This window comes from Piliocolobus tephrosceles, chromosome 11 (assembly GCF_002776525.5).
Source record: "Piliocolobus tephrosceles isolate RC106 chromosome 11, ASM277652v3, whole genome shotgun sequence".
Lineage (NCBI taxonomy): Eukaryota > Metazoa > Chordata > Mammalia > Primates > Cercopithecidae > Piliocolobus > Piliocolobus tephrosceles.
Genome location: NC_045444.1, coordinates 47,718,152 through 47,738,993, shown reverse-complemented (window position 1 = coordinate 47,738,993; position 20,842 = coordinate 47,718,152). Strand labels below are relative to the sequence as shown.

At 36.0% G+C, this 20,842-nt stretch overlaps 1 protein-coding gene across 16 annotated transcripts in view; it reads right to left on the bottom strand.

Moving 5' to 3' along the window:
* The window catches only part of SLC4A10 (solute carrier family 4 member 10), a 392,709-nt gene that overhangs the window by 4,239 nt on the left and 367,628 nt on the right, over positions 1-20,842 (bottom strand). For 9 of the 16 annotated variants that reach the window (XM_023217347.1, XM_023217349.2, XM_023217339.2 and 6 more), the window contains 5 exons: positions 16,821-16,994; positions 15,958-16,080; positions 6,612-6,679; positions 4,049-4,165; positions 3,129-3,167 (listed from right to left, as the gene is read on the bottom strand). In XM_023217347.1, coding sequence (XP_023073115.1) covers positions 3,155-3,167; positions 4,049-4,165; positions 6,612-6,679; positions 15,958-16,080; positions 16,821-16,994 — 495 coding nt within the window. In that variant the 3' untranslated portion in view covers positions 3,129-3,154. The remainder of the gene's footprint in view (positions 1-3,128; positions 3,168-4,048; positions 4,166-6,611; positions 6,680-15,957; positions 16,081-16,820; positions 16,995-20,842) is intronic. The other 7 variants (XM_023217343.2, XM_023217338.2, XM_023217345.2 and 4 more) reach the window with 2 other exon arrangements.

Sequence of the window (20,842 nt, the reverse complement as noted above, 5' to 3'; positions counted from 1 at the left end):
GAAATTTTATAACCAGCTCAAGACCTCTAGGATCTATTGTTCTGAATTACTTCTTAATGTTCACTTTTGTGGAGGTCAATCAATTTTAAGCTTTCATTGTAACAGGCATGTATTATGCATCTGTTATCTGTCATCATAATAAACATACATTGCATGTCTATTATATGCCAGAAACTCCAGAATGACCTAGGAATACAAGATAGATAAGAGTGTCCCTGCCTTTGAGGAGTTACAATTTAAAATATAAGGAAGTAATATTTTAAGAGAAGGCAAAAAGTGCCCTGGTGCTAAGTAAACTATGAAACTATTACTTTTTAACGTCACTAAAATAGTGTTTTTTTGTTTGTTTTTGTTTTGTTTGTTTGTTTTTGAGACAGAGTTTTGCTCTGTTGCCCAGGTTGGAGTGCAGTGGTACAATCTTGGCTCACTGCAACCTCCGCCTCACAGATTCAAGTGATTCTCCTGCCTTCGCCTCCTGAGTAGGTGGGATTACAGGTGTGCACTACCATACCCAACTAATTTTTGCATTTTTAATAGAGATGGGGTTTCACCATGTTGGTCAGGCTGGTCTTCAACTCCTGAGCTCAAGTGATCCGCTCGCCTCGGCCTCCCAAAGTGCTGAGATTATAGGTGTGAGCCACTGCGCCCAGCCTAAAGTTGTTTTTATGATTAATATTTCTAAGAAGTCATGAGAGAGCCCAAGCCTAGGCAATCAGAGCAAAGAAAGAGAATCTGGGATAGAAAAAGGTGGTGGGGGAGTGCAGGGGTGGATATTGGGGGGTAGAGTGGATAGTCCCAGAGACTAGCCTCTGTCACCAAGGCAAAGCTAAGTGCTGCTTTTCCTCACATTGCCAAGGACCTTCTCCAGATACACTGATCTTGGGTATGGGTTTTATCAAATGGATCAGTTGTTAACCTGTTCTGAGGCAATGTGGTCGTCAATGAGCCCTATTTTCACCAGCCCATTTAATACGCTGCAGAGGCTCTTGTCACACGTATGTATGACATCAGGATCAAAATTAGACATCCTTCAGATAAGACAGAATTTGCAGTTAGTTCTTAGATTCTACTGTCAAACTAGATAAAATATTTTTGACAACAAAAAGTGAATGATATAATTGAGAAAATATAACTTGGATTCAAAATTCCATGAAAACAGTTTTCTAGGCTTCTCTGACACATATTATAGCACAGGATGGAAAATAACTCAGAATGGGGAGTGTCAAAGGTTGCATGGATGCCAGCTCAGGACTCAGGAGATACAGACCCTAGTAACCTGCTCTTTGGACCTCTTTTTGCCAATGGATACTCTACCAGGTACTAAATTTTCACAGCTCCTGGTCATGATGTTTTAAAGCCTTTAACAGCTACCATGAAAAGGAAGTGGCTTTGGGAGCCTTATTAGTATCAGTGGTTTTAGAATTCTGTAAGTCATACACTTTCTGCCAGAGTTTCTACTGTAATGAGGATAAAAGAGATTAACTACCTACCAAGGATGTTTCTCACATGGAAAACCACAAATGCGATCACATCAAAAGGTAAGGAAAGCTGGATAAACTTTCATTCTACAATAGTTTGAACCTCACATTAGTGAAAATACATTTAAATAATAAGAAACAAGTAGTTCCATCTAAAGATAAAGGATAGTCTATTGAAAATTGAACCCGCTTTAAAGCACATTATATTGTTCACTAGAGTCAACCCACTGTGGACTTTGAATCCATATAATACAGGAAGAAAAAATTTTACAGGTTTGATTGTTTCAAATTCTCTACATATTGACCATCAAAGGCATTTTGTTTTGAGCTCATAAGCCTGGATTTAACATTTTTTTAAAAAATCAGAGAAATGTCATATTTTTCATGTGACAAGTACACATTGCAATGGGCTTGAGAAACTGTCCTTCTCATAATTCTGATTTTCTTCAAAAGTACTAGCAAAACAGAGAATTACTATGATAAATATTTATCAGAACTGTAGCAAGGATCTTTGAGAAAGGAAGTTATAGCATGTTTTAGAATAAAATGTTACTTTGTCCTGAGCCAAGCAAAGAAATACATGAAAGTTTTAAAGTCTTATTAAGACAGAAAACACCAACCAAAAGTCTTTGAGAGGGAGCCCATTGAGTTATTTATTAATATATTATCTTCATTTGTAGTAAATATTAAAGGTGGTTGAGAGAGAGAGACAAAGAGAGAGAGAGAGAGAGAACTAATTCCCAGCTTCTGGGATGAAGAGTCTATACACCTGCTGTTTGTCTTCTCTTGTTTATACTGTTTGGTATAGAGATGACACTGAAGCAGCATGCCATTTTGGGGTGACAAAAACCAGCAATAAGAGATATATTCTCCAAGTCTAATGTAGCCTCTTTCTCTTGCCCCTGTTTCCAGTGATGTCTCATGAAGTGAGATACAGCTTGCCAGTTTGGAGGCATGGTGGTACATAATGGAGGCTCTCAGCTTTGTAATTTCTCTCTCTCTTTTTTTTTTTTTTGACAGAGTCTCTATTGCCCAGGCTGGAGTCAGTGGCACAACCTCCGCTCACTGAAACCTCTGCCTCCTGGGCTCAAGCGATCCTCCTGCTCCTGCCTCAGCCTCCCAAATAGCTGGGATTACAGGCATCCGCCACCATGCCTGGCTATTTTTTTTTTTTTTTTTTTGTATTTTTAGTACAGAGGAGATTTCACCATGTTGGCCAAGCTTGTCTTGAACTCTGAACCTCAAGTGATCCGCCCACTTTGACATCCCAAAATGCTGGGATTACAGGCATGAGCCACTGCACCCAGTGAGCTTTTCAATCTCCTAAAGGGACAAATTTAATTTTCCCTATCCATAAATTTGATGCCATTACTAACTATAGTTCTGTGAAACTTTTTGATTATACATGATGCATCTGTATAAATCAAGGAAGGAATAAAGTTTATTCAAGTTTCAGACTAACTTAAAGAGCTAAGTCGTTACAGAAATACCATCAAACTTAGTCTGCTACTGGATCTGAGCCCAACACTCTCCATGCCTTTTGCCTCCCCAAAACTCACACAGAGGACATAGACTGACCAGGTTTCTAGAAGACACCATTTAACATAAGGAAATGCAACCAAGGAATAGGTTTGAGGGAGAGGGTCTTACCTTTGGGGAATCAGCTTCTAGAGTGATTAGGAAGGGGAGCTTATGACAAAAATGTAATATAAAAATTAAGTAGAAAAAGTTAATTTAAGGTTACGAAAATAAAGGAACTTAATAATTATAGTAAACACTGTCCCAAATCCCTCAATCACTCTCTAACAAAAAGAGATATTAGCAAAACATATGAATTCTTTTTTCTTCAGATCAGCATCTAAGAAGACTGGGTGATTTGAACTCTTATTTATAAATCCTGGAAAATTCAGCTGGAAATCCTATGATGACTGTTGATATTTAGGGACACACTCTTCCCCCAGCATGCACTTAAAACTACCATCCACAACTGCAGGAGTTGTTTGTACGTTCACATACAGAGAAGTAAGAATGGATAGAACTTTCAGGAGTTGAAAGTTTTGGGATAAGAAGTTTAGGGAAGACTTTTCAGGGTGTTGGAATCAGGAGTAGGGCTACACTAAATATAAACATTTATGCATATTTATAAAATATAAATATAAGAACACACACAATGCATATCAGTCTAAAAAAAGGAAAATAAGGGAGTGCAAAATGTGGCCAGACATCTAAAGGGGTCCTGGGGGAAGTGAGTGATGAGGGAATAAAATAAAATCATATTGAAAAATAGTAGGCCAAGATGAATGTCCAAAAATGTCATGCATTGTGACTCATTTCTAGCACAGTTCCCCCACCACAGTAATACCTTTGGAGTAAGTTATTAATTTGAAAGGGGGATGTTGAAAAACATACCAACATTTGAAATAATTACAATTTATACCCACTTTCAGAAAGAATTTTCTGGAATATTTTAGATCTAAATTTGATGGAAATCAATATTATTCTTTTGCTTATGATTTATGTCAAAAAACAACTGGAATTAGTATAAATTCTTATTATTTTAAAATCCAAACCTTTTAGAAGGAAAGCTTGACTCCTTATCTTTTGAGTTATCGGCAGTAATCAGAAGGTTCCTCCACAAGGCAGTCTTTGACATTTCATCAGATATATTGATCACAGATGGATCATCTCTAGACAGGAGTTTCCCCAAATGAAATAATAAGCATTACATAGTAACTGCAGTTTTTCAATGACAGAAACTAAATATAAGAAAATCATATATCTACGAAGAGCATTTTTCCCAATTTTTAAATTGTGGTAAAATACACACAACGTAAAATGTACTACCTTAACTATTTTTAAAAGTACATTTCAGGGTTATTAAATACATTCATAATGTTGTGCAACCATCACCACCGTCCATTTCCAGAACTCTTTTTATCCTATAAAACTGGAACTCCATACCTACTGAACCATAACTCTCCATTTCCTCTTCCTTCCAGTCCCTGGCAACCACCATTCCACTTTCTGTCTCTAGGTTTCTGACTTCTCTAAGTGCCTCATATAAGCAGAATCATACAGTATGTGTCTTTTTGTGACTGGCTTATTTCATTTAGTATAATATCCTCAAGGTTCATCCATGTTGTAGCATATGTCAGAATTTCCTCCTTTTTAAACCTGGATAATGTTCCATTGCATGTATATGCCCCAATTTGTTTATTGTACAGCGTTTTTGATAATTAAAAATGGAGAGGTATTGAATATTTCTCTTAATTATTGAAAACAATCTGTGAAAAATAAAAAAATCTAAAGAAAATATGCTAGTTGTATGGATACTGATTTGGCCTGTGGTATTCTTAACTCATTTCAAATTACAGAGAATGGGTTCCACATGTCCATGGCTTAAACACTTGCCCCTAACATCATAAAATCCAGATTACTTCCCTCCTTTGCTCAGACCTTGCAGTGGCTCCCAGTCACTCAGAGTCAATGCCAAGTCCTTATAATGGCCTAAAGGCTCTGTACCCACCTCACTCTGATTTCACCTCCTGCTACTGCACCCCTACTCATTCCTTTCCAGCACCAATGCAGTAGCCTCCTGACTGTTCAGGAACACAATGGGCATGGTGCTGCCTGGGGGCCTTGTCCTTGCTCTTCCCTGTGCTCATCATGTCCTTTCACATGGAGCAACCCTGCCCCTTCTTTGTTCAAATGCCACCTTTTCATATGACCCTGATTGGTGATAGGTCACAAGAGAGGAACAAATGCAACTTTTAAGAGGAGCAAAACCTTGGGTCTCTCTCTCTTGCCCAATCTGGAAATGTGTTCTTCAGTTCCTCTAAACCCTCCAACTGTTTTGGTCTTCATAGAAAGATAGTTTCCTGGTAATTCAAAGCATCAGATTGACTACTTTCTTAAAAAAAGCATCAAGTGGAATAGACATTTTTCATGATATTATGTGAGGAAGAGTCTTCTGAGCAAAAGATTTTTAAAAATACTTGATTGAAGGCAGCTATACAATTTTTTTTAAATGCAGCACTACTTAGATTGTTTCATATGCTAATATGTATTATGAATCTTCAAACTGGAGTGCAGTTTGGAACATTTTTTTCAAATTTATTTAACCACACAGCCCTTTTGAGAGTGGTACCACATGAGACTAGGTTTCTACTGAATACACTTGGAAATATGCTGGTTCAACTAAACAATCAACAGGATTTTAAAATTTAAATGGTGTAAAAAAGAAAAAAAAAGGTAAAACATCTTATACTTGTGCTCCCTCTTAAGTGGGAGATGATTATATATTTTTTTAATTCTAGGGAATATGATTTTAGAGTCAAACCCTAAAGACCTAGAAAATTCTCTCCTATTTTGGTTTTTAACACTATGACAAATTCCTTTCTCAGGAATAGTCTCTGCATTTTTATTGGCATAACCTGAAATTATTCATAAAGACTTTGAGACTGTAAAATTGGGCACTAATTGATACTTAGAATTGTACAAGAAAACTATTTAAACTAAACTATATTGAGAGGGAGACAGAGAAGAGAGAGAGAGGGGAGAATTTTGGGCCAAATGTTTGCAAATGTTTTCTTTATAACTTCAGTAGTTTGCTTTCTTTTGCTATGTCTTTGTACATAAACATTAGCAAATTTTGGAGAATTGCATAAATATTTCCTAAAATGACTGATATGACTGAATCATTTAACTTAAGAAATAGATTATCTTTTTGGAAATTCCTTTTGTTAGGGGCAAATTCCCAGAGTTAAAACATTTAATTGTGATCAACTTAGTGAATACTTAGGTCATTTATACCAAAAATGACCCTTGATCTATCTTCTGGTACTACTTTCTGAGAATATGAAAGGCATCTTCCATACACATTATAAAACAGGAGAAGGAAAGACTTCAGACAACAGCTTCCTGCCTCACTTCATGTAATGCAATTTGATTATAGTCACACAGCTATTATTGGCAAAACTTAGTAGTAGGACCCAGGTTATCTAACTCTTAGTTCTTTCTACTCTAATACAAATTCAAGAAACCTCTCTGAGGATCTACAGGGTATGAAATTCTTAAATAAAGTATATAACAATGTATTACTTAAACTGATGTGTTTTTAAATTTATATCTTACCTATAGTGTCCTTCCAATGGGAGTTGTACTGTGCCCTCATCTTCCATAGCTAGCATACTTTGTTCTTCCTGAAAAGACAAATGTAAAGTATATAAAGTGAACCTGATGAGTCTCCATTTTACATTAAAGAAGAAACACAGATTAATGTTTCATTATCTCATTAACCTCAAGACCTTCCACTCTGTTTGCATTTATTAATGTTAGCATAGGTCCTTTCAATAAAGTATCAGCTACCAAGAACATAAGTAATTAATGAGAGTCTCATAACACAAAGTAATTTAAATGCTAACAACAATCTCCTTCATGTCACTCAATAAAAAACATGTTAATTTCTAAGCATATTTTTAAAAAATTAATCTTTGTAAGAAAAATGTATGGGTGATATAATCAGTTTTATTGTTATAAAGGTGAAATTATATTCCTGGAATGTTCTATGAGGAGGGGATGAGAAATGTACTCAGAACAGTGGTTCTCAAACTTCAGTTTACGTCGGAATTCCCTGGTGGGCTTGCTGGCAATATTCCCCAGAAGATCTGACTCCGTAAGTCTGCAGTATAGAGGGCATAAGAAGTTCTAGTTCTAACAAGTTTCCAGGTGATGTTGATTATGCTGGTCTGGGGACCATATTTAAAGAACCACTATTCTCGAGAGTTGGAAAGAGACAGTAAAAGATACTAATATCTTCCTGTATGGATCAAAACACAGATGTGTCCTGAGAGAGGAGGAAATGGAAGGTTTGACTCCATTTGGATGTGTTTTGGGCTTTTGTTTTACACTTCAACTTTATTCTTATAATGACAATATTCCATCTTTCCTCAAAGGGTGGAAATGATTTTTATATTCATACATGCATTTCTTCATACATGCATCTTTGGGATGAAGATAATCTTATGGCTACCATACCGAAAAATTCTGGTTTCGTTTTCAAATAATGTTATCATCAAAATTTTTCCATGAACCAAAACAAGACAGTTATTTATAGATTGTAGCTTTTATTTAATACATTTATTTAAAAATGGGTCAGTTCAAATAATTACTTCAGGCCATTTAAAAAGTTAGAACTACTGGTTCTAACTCCAGAAATGGAATTTTAAGATCTATAAACATAAAAAACGAGTTGACCCACTGCTCAAATGGAAACTGATGAAAGAAAATAGGGATGACCCCAAAGGCTCATTTCCTCTTTCAGTAGCTTAGCAGAGCTAAGCCAGCCTGAACCAGCTTCTGGAGACACCTTGATCTTTGGTTGATTTTATTATTCCCAGCATGCAAGACTTTTCCTAGTGTCCTTGGTAACCAGACCTTGACCCCCTCTCGGATATCCCATAGTCTGAATATTCCATGCCATATTTCTTGTTATCTAAAGAAACAAGTGTTTTCTAGTGCCTCTTCAGCTAACCTATGAACATACAATGCAATGTGGGAGACGATCTCATTTCTCTCTTGGAGTACTCTCCCACGCTGGTCAAGGAAAGCCCCTCTCTCCTGGGACTTTGGCTGCAGTGCATACAGAATCTCTATGCCCGCTCTATGCTTCGGGATAATGGAGATGCCAGAGACTGCATGAGCTCTGCTACTTCCATGCTTAGAAGCTTTCTCCAGAAACCCTATGTTGTATTTGTTCTCTGTGAAGCTAATGGCATGTGTATTACCCTTTTGCATTCTGGTAACTAATTTTATTTTCTCTCTTTGCTGTTCTTAAAGGAGAAAGTTTTCTTTCAGGGCCTATCAAATGTATTCTACTTGTATATTGTGCCTATTCTCCTTGTCATTTGGCCACACTATCAGAACTAAGTCAAGGTGAATGGAGATTACCATTTGTTTGAAATCATCCATTCAGGCATTTTAGCAGAGCTGATCTGCAGCCTAGATTGAGGCTTGCCTTACAAATGAGTTAGTCATAATATATGAAATATATTACATACATAATATATCTTGTAGGCACATCCTGGCAGTCATGGGCAGAGTATATGCATCATTTCAGGTAGAAAAGGTTCCTTTTTCTATAGCAAAGGTTATCTTAAGGTACATGGAGGGACATAAAAAGTAGATACTCAGTGATACCAAAGGCTACATAAGCAAAGACAAGATGCAATTCTTTCCTTGGTTGCCCACTGAAAGGTGAAGCCTGGTATATGGTATCATTTCTGGCTAATCAAGAGTAAAATGTCAAGAAGCAAGGTAGAATGGTTTAAGAAAGAGTAAAATGCAAAAAAAAAGCTGAAGAGAAGAACAGTGCCGTTGGTGCTTAGGTTACCTGGCAGCAGAAAACGAATGTTCAAGATTCAATCTAACAGCAAAAAATTGGACCAAAGCTTTGGGAACAATTTTGGTTTTTCTTCAGATGATTTTCCACTTTTCTCTCAAATTGCTTTCAATAATTATTTTGCACTCTGTGGCTTGTTAGCATGTGTGGGCTTTATACTAGTCATAATTCTATCCAAACAAAAACTCATCACCTCTAAAGATAGCTTTTCCAAGCCATGCTTATCTGAAGAGAAGGGTGGCAGAGCAGCCGCTGCCTTCAGTGCCAGAAGGAAGCTGGGTGGGCCCCGGAGCGCGGGGATGGAGGGCCGGCTGCATCCCGGCAGCACTGTGAGAAAGCCAAAAATTGAGGCTTTCTGAGGAGGAGCAGTCAAATCAGGCAGTAGCCGTCACGACAGCCACAACCTAGGTTATCTCAATCAGATCAGAAAAGAAAGAGACAGTGAGAGCACAAAGCTAACTGAGTAGTTAGCAGCTTAGAAGTCAGAAAAGTACCTTAAAACAAGTTCCATTCAGCTCTTAATTGTTCTCTGTGAAGCTACAACATGGGGAAGATGTTAAGGGGGTGATGATGAAAGTTTACCCAAGAACCTTTGAGAGAGTTCACCAATTTAACTAGGGGGGTGTTTATGCTATGACTTAAATGTCACCTTTTAATTAAGATAGCCAAAGCAGTTTTCAGATATAAAATAAGTGAAGGACAATTAATGCTATGTCCAGTACAAGGCAAGAAAACTGAGGCTTAGAAAAACAAGTCTACTCCAGAACACTCAAATATTTATTGAGCATGTGTTATGTGCTATGCACATAGTTAGCAAGAAGAATAATCCAGGGGCTATTAATTAATCCATTCAAGGGCAGGTAGTCTGTTAGGTACTGGGTGTATAACAATGAAAAGAAAGCTATAAACTCGACTCTCAGAAAATTTAAGGGATCATTATGAAAAGTACCAAAGTCAAGGTTGTAGCAAGGAAGAAACCCTAGGTGGGAGGAAACAATGTAGGCCAACCCTAAAAGTGAGGAATAAATAAGATGTGTTTGCATGGCCGGGCGCGGTGGCTCAAGCCTGTAATCCCAGCACTTTGGGAGGCCCAGACGGGCGGATCACGAGGTCAGGAGATCGAGACCATCCTGGCTAACACGGTGAAACCCCGTCTCTACTAAAAACACAAAAAACTAGCCGGGCAAGGTGGCGGGCGCCTGTAGTCCCAGCTACTCTGGAGGCTGAGGCAGGAGAATGGCGTAAACCCGGGAGGCGGAGCTTGCAGTGAGCTGAGATCCGGCCACAGCACTCCAGCCCGGGCGACAGAGCAAGACTCCGTCTCAAAAAAAAAAAAAAAAAAAAAAAGATGTGTTTGCATGACAGTGAACAACGAGCCTGGTTGGAGCCAAAAGTCTGTGCTGAGTAGAGGCGGAAGAGATAAATTGAAGTCAAATCCTGGTGTGGTTTGATAATAGGGTGTTACATATCGAATTACATCATGAATTTGAATTGTATTTAGTGATAACATTAAAATTATGATTCATATATCATGATACCTAACAAATAACAAAGATAGTTATCCTTTAATTACCTTTAGTGAAATAGGTTACATTTACAGCTACATCCATTTTCAGACACAGTGTGTATCTATGTAGGAGCCCTCAAATATCTTAAAGTACAAACAACAGCAGCAGAGACCAATATTCACAAGTATGCTTAGAGTGTTAGCGAGGGAAAATATTCAGCAATTTTAGAATTCACATAATAAGAAATGGAAGATTCTTCAGAAGTTAAGCTCAACCCTTTTATTTTGCCCAAGAGGAAAACAAAGTCTACAGAACATAGAAATGTCAAACCATTTTCTTCCTCAACTACTAATAGAATAGACAATGCTGCAAACATTACATAAACATATAATCTTTGAAAACCTCAAGTATTATTTTTATAATAGGTATTACTTATGATTTCCAACGGATAGAAGAGCCAATACATAAGACTAACAAATGAAAGTGGAAAAGGAAAAATGGAGGGTCCATATAGATATAGAGTTCATGTCAATACATAAATGTGACATATATTTTTCATCAGAATATTTGATTCTGTGTCTCTAAGTAATTATGTAAATTACTGTTAAGCAAAAAATTCTGATAGAGTATTCTTGTATTTAGAAGATTATATTTGATTCTGTGGTTTTAGGAAAGGACTTATCTCAAACTTTAGCACCAGAATCACCTGGAGGTCTTATTAACAGAGATGGTTGGCCCCATCCCCAGAGTTTTGATTCAATAGATCTGAAGTAACGCCCAAGAATTTGCATTCTAGGTTGCCAGGTGTTGGCTGATGTGGCAGTGGTTCTGGAACCATACTTTGGGCAACCACTGCTTATGGAAGAAGAATATGCTTGCCCCATCCTAAGATTCAATTAGAAATGGTATTTCTCTGTGTAATAATTTGGCCATGCTTTCCAAATCCATAACCAATTCTGATCTATCTTAGCAGTAAGACATCCTCTGTAATTTGTTTGGTTGCACCTGTTTTTGATTGCTTTTATGTTTTCTTGGCCTTTTTCATGATCCTGCATTGGGATCACAGGTTCCCATTTGCCCTCTTCTTGTTTTCCCCTATAGTTTATGTTAGAGTGAACCCCCAGTAAATCAAGAAGTATCACTATCATGATCACTTCCACAGAGTAGAATTTCTAGGATTTATCCAACACTAACTCCCTTTCCTCCTACCCAGGAGCAAACATTCTGCTGGGATTTTCTGCCTTTAACAGTAAGTAGCCTTTTGTCAAATGTGTACAATGGCCTAGAGAATATTTAAGTAGGAAGGAAGGCATGTTGGTACTCTGAGCACATTTGGACATCCAGAATTTGATTCTGCAGTCTTCCCTTTACACAGAGCAATGTGCAAAATGTCAGGGTTCCAATATTCATTTCTACCCTGATTATAATCCTTTCTTTCTAAAAACTGAAGCATATGCATATGCATATGCATGAAGTACATGAAAATTTGGAACAGAAGCTCTGCGACCTTGGACTGGCCTGTGTAGCTATTTATTCTGCTTAACTCATTATTGAATTTTAAGGTCAAATGAATGTTTTCTCAGTGCCATAAGACCAGAAATGGGCTACTGATAGGAAAACCCTGGAGGCTAAAGGTACAAGCTTGTATCTATCATCAAAAGGACAAGAGGTGAGCCTACTTTAAATTCAAGTCTCAGGGAGCTGAGACATTTCTGCTATTTACCATCTTGCCAGTTCATGATCAAAGTTACTCAATTAATTTGAGCAATTGCAGAAATGCAACATTTCTGGAGAACTTGTCCATTTACCACCTTAACACACAATCTCCTAGAAGACTGGGCCTTAGTATAAGATGCCACGGTAAGATCACATCCTTCCACCGAGTCTGTAAGCCTCAAGAAAATAGAATACCAAGATCTGGGCAAACAAATAGAAAATCAACCAGGAACTGAACTTTTAGTGTAATTCTTCCTAAATCTTCCTACTGTCTTTACTGACCATACTCTTTGAATACTAATTCTAAGCTAGAAAGTGAAACTCTTTAAACTTCCTTTTTTCTCTCCTGTTCGATGAAGAATTAGCTGTCTTTGCACTAGTCAGAGCTGTATTTTATTGTTCAATTATAGATTATTTCTTGACTGTATTATTGGTTTTCTTGTTTCTTTCCACGTACTGAGGATCACATGAAAGTATCATCATATTCATCCATTTGAGATTTTAAAGATCTATAAACCTGCCTAGTTAATGTACTACGAGGCTTTTCCCTCTAACTTGGATATAAAGGATTTAGCAGTAAAATTGCCCAGTAAATCTTTAATCTATTTTTGTGTCTTTTCAGAAAGCATGAGTTCTAGGAAATTTAGTAATATTTAGTTACTTCCAAAATCTTTATCTTCATAATCAGAGAACAGTAAATGCCCATTAAAGTGCAGTGGGTATATAATATAAAAACATTAGACACTGATTACATATGTTCTCTGCCCTATGAGATTCATAAATTCCAAAATGGGCATATGGCACACACACATATAAGTACCATATACGCATAGCTATGTGAGTGGTTCTGGGAAGTGGGAATGGCAAATTCTAATAAATTCACAATTATTATTAAGCTTGTTCTCTCCTATTTCACAGAAGAATAAAAGGAGAATCTGAAATTTTCTTTGAATTACAATCAGAAAAATATTAAACATTACATAATAGATTACATATCATTTATCATTTTGTGAACTTCTAAAAGGCAAGAATGTTTTACAGTATGAGTATGATCTAAGGAGAATACTGTGAAAGAGAATTATATGTCTGGGGCTGTGTTCTTTTTTTTTTCCAGAAGCAATAAAAACAGTTAACAAAAAAGGCAGAAAAATGAAGCAAAATTACATATGTAAGTTACTGCTTGAGTATAATTAATAGTATAGTAAGTGCTCACATAAAGTTGTTGATAGCTTCTTGGAGACTGTGACATTAAGTAAAGTAAAGAACAAATAAAATCAATTTTACCACAGGCTAATTGATATAAACAAGAGTTAAATTCCTATGGCAATTTCTGGTGACAGAAACATCACCAAACTTCTAACTAAAGACCCAAAATGTTTTTAATATTAAACATTGAAATAAATGTGAGCTATACAAACATGTAAGAAAAATTAATAAAGCACGTAAGATATTGAATTAACAAATTTCTGGTGAGTCAGTGAATGACTGAGGTCATAGTGGGGATGGATCAAATCAAGGAACAAATGTTTGCAAAGTGAAAATTGTAAGGAGCACAACCTACCGCCAAGCACTTCAAAAACAATAGCAAATATGGCTGTGTTCACTGAGCATTTTCATACCAAATTGTTTTTGTACATTTGTGTGATTATCGTATACTTGATGAATTTTTATTTTACAGTCATTTATATTCATTTATTCATTCCTTTTCCAACTCACTTATTCCAGTTCAAGGTCGAGGGTGGCTGGAGCCTATCTTGGCAGCTCAGGGTACAAGATGAGAACTAAGACTGGCCAAGACGTTATTCCCTTGCAGCACACACACACACACACACACACCCACATTCACTCACACTGAGCCAATGTAGGAACGCCAATGAACCTAATGGGCACATTTTGGGGATGTGGGAGGAAACTGAAGTGTCCAGAGAAAACCCACACAGATATGAGGAGAATGTGCAAACTCCATACAGACAGTGGCCCTGGCCAGGGATTTTTTTTTTTTTTTTTTCATCAACATTATTAACAATGCTGTATTATTCAAGGGTCTGCTGTTCTGACATTATCAAAAAGACAGGAAGGGAAGCTCATAGCCAAGAGCTTTTTCATCAAAATTAAATTAATTTAAACCCTGTTGGGTGTTGTGTTTGATGTCAATAATTTTATTTACATCAAATACAGATAATTTAAGGTTTTAGTATTTCTGTGTTCTAGTGTCCATTTTATTTAAATTTAACTTGTGCCCAATTATACTATATTTTTCTTGAAGAGTATCTGAGGATGAAAGCAAACATTTACTAAAGCCCTGAAAAGAAATAGAGACTATCAAAATATCCTAGTCAAAGTTGTTTTTTGTTGAGACGGAGTCTCGCTCTGTCACCAGGCTTACTTCTGCCTCCAGTTCAAGTGATTCTCCTGCCTCAGCCTCCTGAGTAGCTAAGACTACAGGTGTGCGCCACCATGCCCAGCTAATTTGCATATTTTTAGTGGACATGGGGTTTCACCATGTTGGGTCTTATCTCCTGAGCTTGTGATCTGCCTGCCTCAGCCTCCCAAACTGCTGGCATTACAGGCATGAGCCACCGCGCCTGACTCAAAGTGTTATTTTCTTAAAAAGCACTAATATTTAAATAAGAATATATCAAATAGAACAAAAGTAATAACAATTGTATAATATGATCTTTAGTGTTAACATTAATATTACTAGAAGTAGGATTCTAAGTATTGCCATCTACAATATTTGGAAAAATTGAAATATTCTTACAGAATTAAGACACATCATGATGATGATGAATCTCTATCTGTGGGAATCCATTGTCAGTGATAGAACACCATGTAGAGTAAGGGAATTACCAATCACACATTATGTAGCCATATTGGTAGAAATTTCTGAGAAAAAAACCTCATTTGATTTATGGTCTGATCTGACCTCACTAGATGACTAAGACCTACAAAACATCTGCAAATGAATTCCCCAAAGGAAATAGGAGATATATCTATGGTTTGAGAAAATAGAAAGTTGATACATTTACTGACTACTTATAGAGAAAAATAGTGTAATTCTCATCGAATATTTTATTTCAATTTCATTTCTACTTACGTGAAAATTTTGTTGTGTTTTACATTGTATGGGCTCTTATTTTCCCCTCATTTACACTCTTTGTAATTTTTATATACTTAAAACAATGTTGATTAAGTAGCTTTCAAAATAGACTCAGGCTTAGATATAAACTTTAAATATGCCATGAAACTTAAAATACATTGTTATACTATATAAAATAGAATAAAATAAATAAGTAGCCTGTAAAAATAATGAAATTCCAGAAGTTTCTCCAACATCTACTCAATCTTAAATCACTTCGAAAGCAAATCAGATCAACATTTTTCCTAGTAAACATTTCACCTATTTCAAGAATAAATAATTCTTCATTAGAATATTTTGATTAAAACTCTGTTCCCTAGGAAAACGCCAACAGTAATAATGTCTCTTCTTTTTATTCTCACATATGTAACAACAAAACAATGAATGATCATAATTTGGAAATAGTTAAGTATCAGCAAATTTTTGTCATCCATGGGGAAGGAATCAGAAAAACGAGCCTTACAATTTGGAGGGTTAGTACAAGGTATTTCTGTATTTCATTAGGATTTGGTTTCCTCCTGTAAGATCTTCGTTCTCTCTCTGTTCACATCTTTATGATTTTAAACATTAAACTTCCAAACTAGTCTACTTGTGGTTATTAGTGATCACTGTCTAAAGACACAACTGTATAAAGATAAAAACAATAATTTAGTTTTGCAAAGAAATATAACTATGTTCCTTTTTTATTTCTTTACAAAACATTGATTTTGCTCTTACTTCTTTTTCAGCATCTTCCAGTTTCTTTTTCTTACTCTCGGGCATTAAATCATCCAACCAGCTGAGTTCCCGCTTCGTGAACAACAAGTCCATCAACTTTCTTACAAATACCAGGGCTAACACCTGAAGCAAATAATAAACTAGTTTAAAATGGAAAAAAAATTAAAGCGAGAGGTGTAGATTTGCCTGTATGGTTTCTGGTAGAAACAATTTCTATTAGGCCTGAGATTAAAGTAAAAATTAAAGATATATATGTATAAAACATTATCTAGTCTTCTGCTTCCTTCATTTTCTTTTCTTACTACATCCCCAAAATAATGACTATGATTTTACCCAATATGAGAGTCAATTAAATAAGCTATTTAAAAAATATATATAAAATGAATTTGACTGTTTCCTTAAATACAGGTAGTTAATAGTTTATACTATATTAAATTAACACTAGAACATTCTTATCTATATGAATAATTACAAAATTATTTAGTCATTCAAATTCACTATAGTTTTTGAAGTATTTGAAACTTGCCTGAAACATTAAATACAATGCTATTTTTAAAATCCTCCTAATTTTTCACATTTGCTAGTATCTTTAATGTTAAATTTTGGAATGATGCATTTTTCCATCCAGCTTCAATTAATTCAGACAACCATAAACATTCAGAGTGATAGAGACAAAAAAAGAAATCACTGAAATTCATAGGCATTCTCAAACCCTATCTTAGTCAATACTTTTAGCGCCAAAAGTTATATTTTCCAATAATTGTTCAAAATGACTCTGTTGTTCCAATTTCAGTTCATGTGTCTGTTTCCAAAGAGACCAGCAAATCAGAGAAAGAGAAAAAGAGTTGACAGAAGTTTCATACCATCATGGGAAAGACAATAGCAGCTCTTGAAACTTTTATTATCCACAAAAGGCCAAGGCAACTCATCTGAATAATCGTGAAGAGATGCACTTTTCGAAGCGGTACATGCCTTAGGTATATAAAATCTGGTTGATGTTTTGCAGGCATCCAGAAGAGCTTTATCCTATCAAAGAACTAAAAGATTAAACAGACTAAATTGTTTTTAGGTGTAAGACAACAATAAAAGTAGGACAAGTTGATGTTTAATATGGTCCAAAATTTTAGGTTAAATGACATACCTGGATAACACTAAGTTGATACCTGGGCATCAGGACAATGGGATTGTTATGCCTACCCTCCGAAACACTACAATTTCAGTTTAATAATAGCCCACATTTTCTTGAATATGGAGATGGGTTACAATTTAGAAGAGTTTAAAAATAGAAAGTCAATGTTAAATATTGCTACCTTGAAGAGTGGAGCCCTGTGAAGCAAAACATAACTACCATCTTCTTTTTCCTTGACACATCACAAACTCTTCCTTTATTTGCCCCTCAATATTGGGATTCCTGGACTTGCATTCTCTGTCTTCTTTTCTCCTGGAATAGTTCATCCATACCCATGGCTTTGACCTTCACATACTTGCTAAGGATTCACAGACCTACATCTCTGCCTTAGCTCTCTCTTGGGTTCTAGACCCTTATCCAGCTGCTAAGTACGGTATTTTAACCTCCTTATTTTGACTCTGCTGTTTTGACTTTGCCCGTTTAATCCCCAACAAAAGTTTAGATGCTGTCTTTATGAACACAAACATCTTAACCATAACAATTTAACCTAAATAAATTTTTGTTAATAAAGTATGTTCCGGAGCAAACTTTGTTAACTCTATTTAATTTCTTGATTAACTTTATATGCAGCACTGTCATTTGCATATTTTCAGTTGTATTTTATTAAAATAACTTTCATCTCAATGTTATTTCTGTTTCAATCTTGCCATAAAGATAGTACATAGTATTACATAAAACTATTGTTATAGTACTGAATACTATTATGTTACAGCTTTGACTTTGAGGGCTTTTATTTTAATCAAGCAAACCAATTTTTCTCAATTGGAATTTTATAAATTAAATGCACACAGGAAGCTTAAATCTTTAATCACATTTTATTTACTAACAAATCATACTACATGATAGTTTTATTTTATGTAGATTGTTTGGTTTATTGTTCTTCGGCCAAGTTTTGCAGTTTTCAGTGTTTCCAACTAGAGGCGATTATTTAGAAAACAATGGTTTCAATCACTGTCAGTCACTGTTTTATTTCATGCCATCTCTACAGTAACATCCATTACGCATTTTCAAAAAGTAATATTAGATTTTATTTTTTAACTAATTTATTTTAAAAACTATAGGCAATTCTCATCAAACATGTCAAATTAATATGCAATGGAACAGTTGTCCATTGAGTCAAAATGTTAGAGTCAAAACACCCTGTTTCACCAGGACCTGTTTGTATATATAGTAAGAATCTCAAACTCAACATAAACCTATCTTCCCTTCTGTGTTCTGTGTCTTATGGCATGACATGGCCTTCCTTCCCTCAGTTATCTAAATAAGAATCGTACATACATTAGTTCATTCCCCGACCATTCATTTATTCATATTCATTTATATATTCCAAAAACATTATTGAAACATTATATGCAGACTACTAAATGCTGAACTCATTCCTGACTACTCTCTCTCCATTCTGTCCATGTATGTATCATTAGGTTTTAAAACTTCTATTTCCTAAATATTATTTAAACTTAAAAGTCATTGAATAAACAAAAACTTGGTGCACGGTAGAGGTAGGAATAGGAAAGAAATAAAATAAAATCTTCTGGCTTACAATGGAATATTTCCTTTTCTATAGAACTAGTTTTTCCCAGCCACCATTTCTCCATTTGTGAAGCTATGTTATTGCATAAGTGTACTTCAGTGTGTGGGTGCTTCAATTGTTATTGTTTAAATGGCACATTTGCTTTACTTTGGATTCCTGAAGTGTTGGAATGAATATAGATGTGGGTATATATCTGAATACAGAAACAGCATTCATGAGAACACTGTGATCTGTTTTTTCTGCCATGCTTCACAGTGAGAAGCTCAGATAATAAGTTTCTTAATATTGCCAAACAAGCAGGTAACATAGATTCCTTCAACAGGGTAAGAGAGTAACATGCTCCTGGAACTGTTGATATTCAGCATATGTTTAAATAATAATCATCATCATGACAAATGTATTCTGAGTTTTACATTTGGCTTTTATTATATCCTAGTATCAATATCACATTTCCCCACCCAGTTACCTACAATTCCAAATAGGAATTTCAACTTCCTGGGCTTGGGGTCACTTACATTTTCACAAACCCTGTTTCTCAGTGTGAGATCCTGTTCGTCAACGTGTGCCCCAGCTTGCCGTTTCATTTGTGTTCTTTTAAACTCATTATATTTAACTCATGGACCTTTGATAATGTTTTCTTCAATTTTCATTTAAAAGATTCACATCCCAAATAACTCCAAAACTTGACATTCTTGTTTAATTCTAAACCTCATGGGTATAAAATCATGCGGAATTAGAGGGGAAAATCTGTTGAAACCTATCATCAAAATGATTTTACTTTGTTTCTTAAACTTCTGCTGCTGTATTTATGTGAGCCTGGGGCCTAATAATAAATACTTTTCACTTACAGATGAGATTAGTACTCATGAAACTTTTGCCAAAGGCAAAAAGAAAAGGAAAAAAGAAAAACAAATATAACAAAACCTCTTCAGTATTCTTCTCTAATGCCTTACAAAACCAATTCTATCGAACTACACTTTTCATACATGAAATTTTAAATGAGCAAATTATATCTAATTTGAGTAAAATTAAAATACATCACATGGCTCAACCATCTCCCTCTCCCAGTTAATTGTTTCCCAGTGTCAGGATGAAGAGTCAGTCATACTATCAATTTTGGGTGTTCCGTGACCTGCAATGACTTCATACTTAAGTTTGCCTCAGACTGGCACCCAGTACCGTCTTAAGGCCTAAGTGCTGCTGCTTCTTCCAAAGTCAGAAGCTGGTTAGTCATTTGCTCAGGAACAGAGATCCTGCACTGCCTGTCCTGCAGGTTAACTATCCTCTTACATGCTATGAACAGCAGTGAGTCTAACTGTCACAGAAAAAGCCGCAATTTATTTTTGCTTTTCAGTTGACAAAATACTATATGATAAATAAGCCTCTAGTCTCTCTTTTCAAGAACATTGGAGTGTTGGGCTAAATAATGTTAAATTATAAGACAAGATTATTCAAGGGACAATTTAAGTAGAAATCTATTAGTTTGCTAGGACTGTCCTAAAAAATGACCACAACTTGGTGGTTTAAATCAATAGAAATATATTCTTCCACACTTGTGGAGGCCGGAAGCCTAAAGCAAGATATTGGCAGGGCCACACTCCCTTTGAAGGTCTTAGGGGAGAAAACTTCCTTGCACCTTCCGGCTCCAGGTGGCTCCTGGCACCCTTGATTAATGGCAGCAAAACTCTAATCTCTTTCTCCTTTTTTTTTTTTTGTGAGACAGAGTCTCCCTCTGTCATCTAGGCTGGAGTGCAGTAGCGTGCTGGGTTGAAGTGATTCTCCTATCTCAACCTCCTGAGTAGTTGGGATTGCAGGCATGTGCCACCACAGCCAGATAATTTTTGTATTTTTAGTAGAGACTAGGTTTCGCTGTGTTGGTCAGGCTGGTCTCAAACTTCTGACTTCAGGTGATCCACCCACCTTGGCCTCCCAAAGTGCTGGGATTAGAAGTGTGAGCCAACTATGCCCGGCCTTCCTACATCTTCATATGGCCTTCTTCCCTGTGTCTCTCTGTGTCCTCTCCTCTTCTTCTTCTTCTTCTTCTTCTTTTTTTTTTTTCCTTGAGACAGAGTCTTGCTCTGCTGCTCAGGCTGGAGTGCAGTCGTGTGATTTCCGCTCACTGCAACCTCCGCCTCCTGGGTTCAAGCAATTCTCCTGCTTCAGCC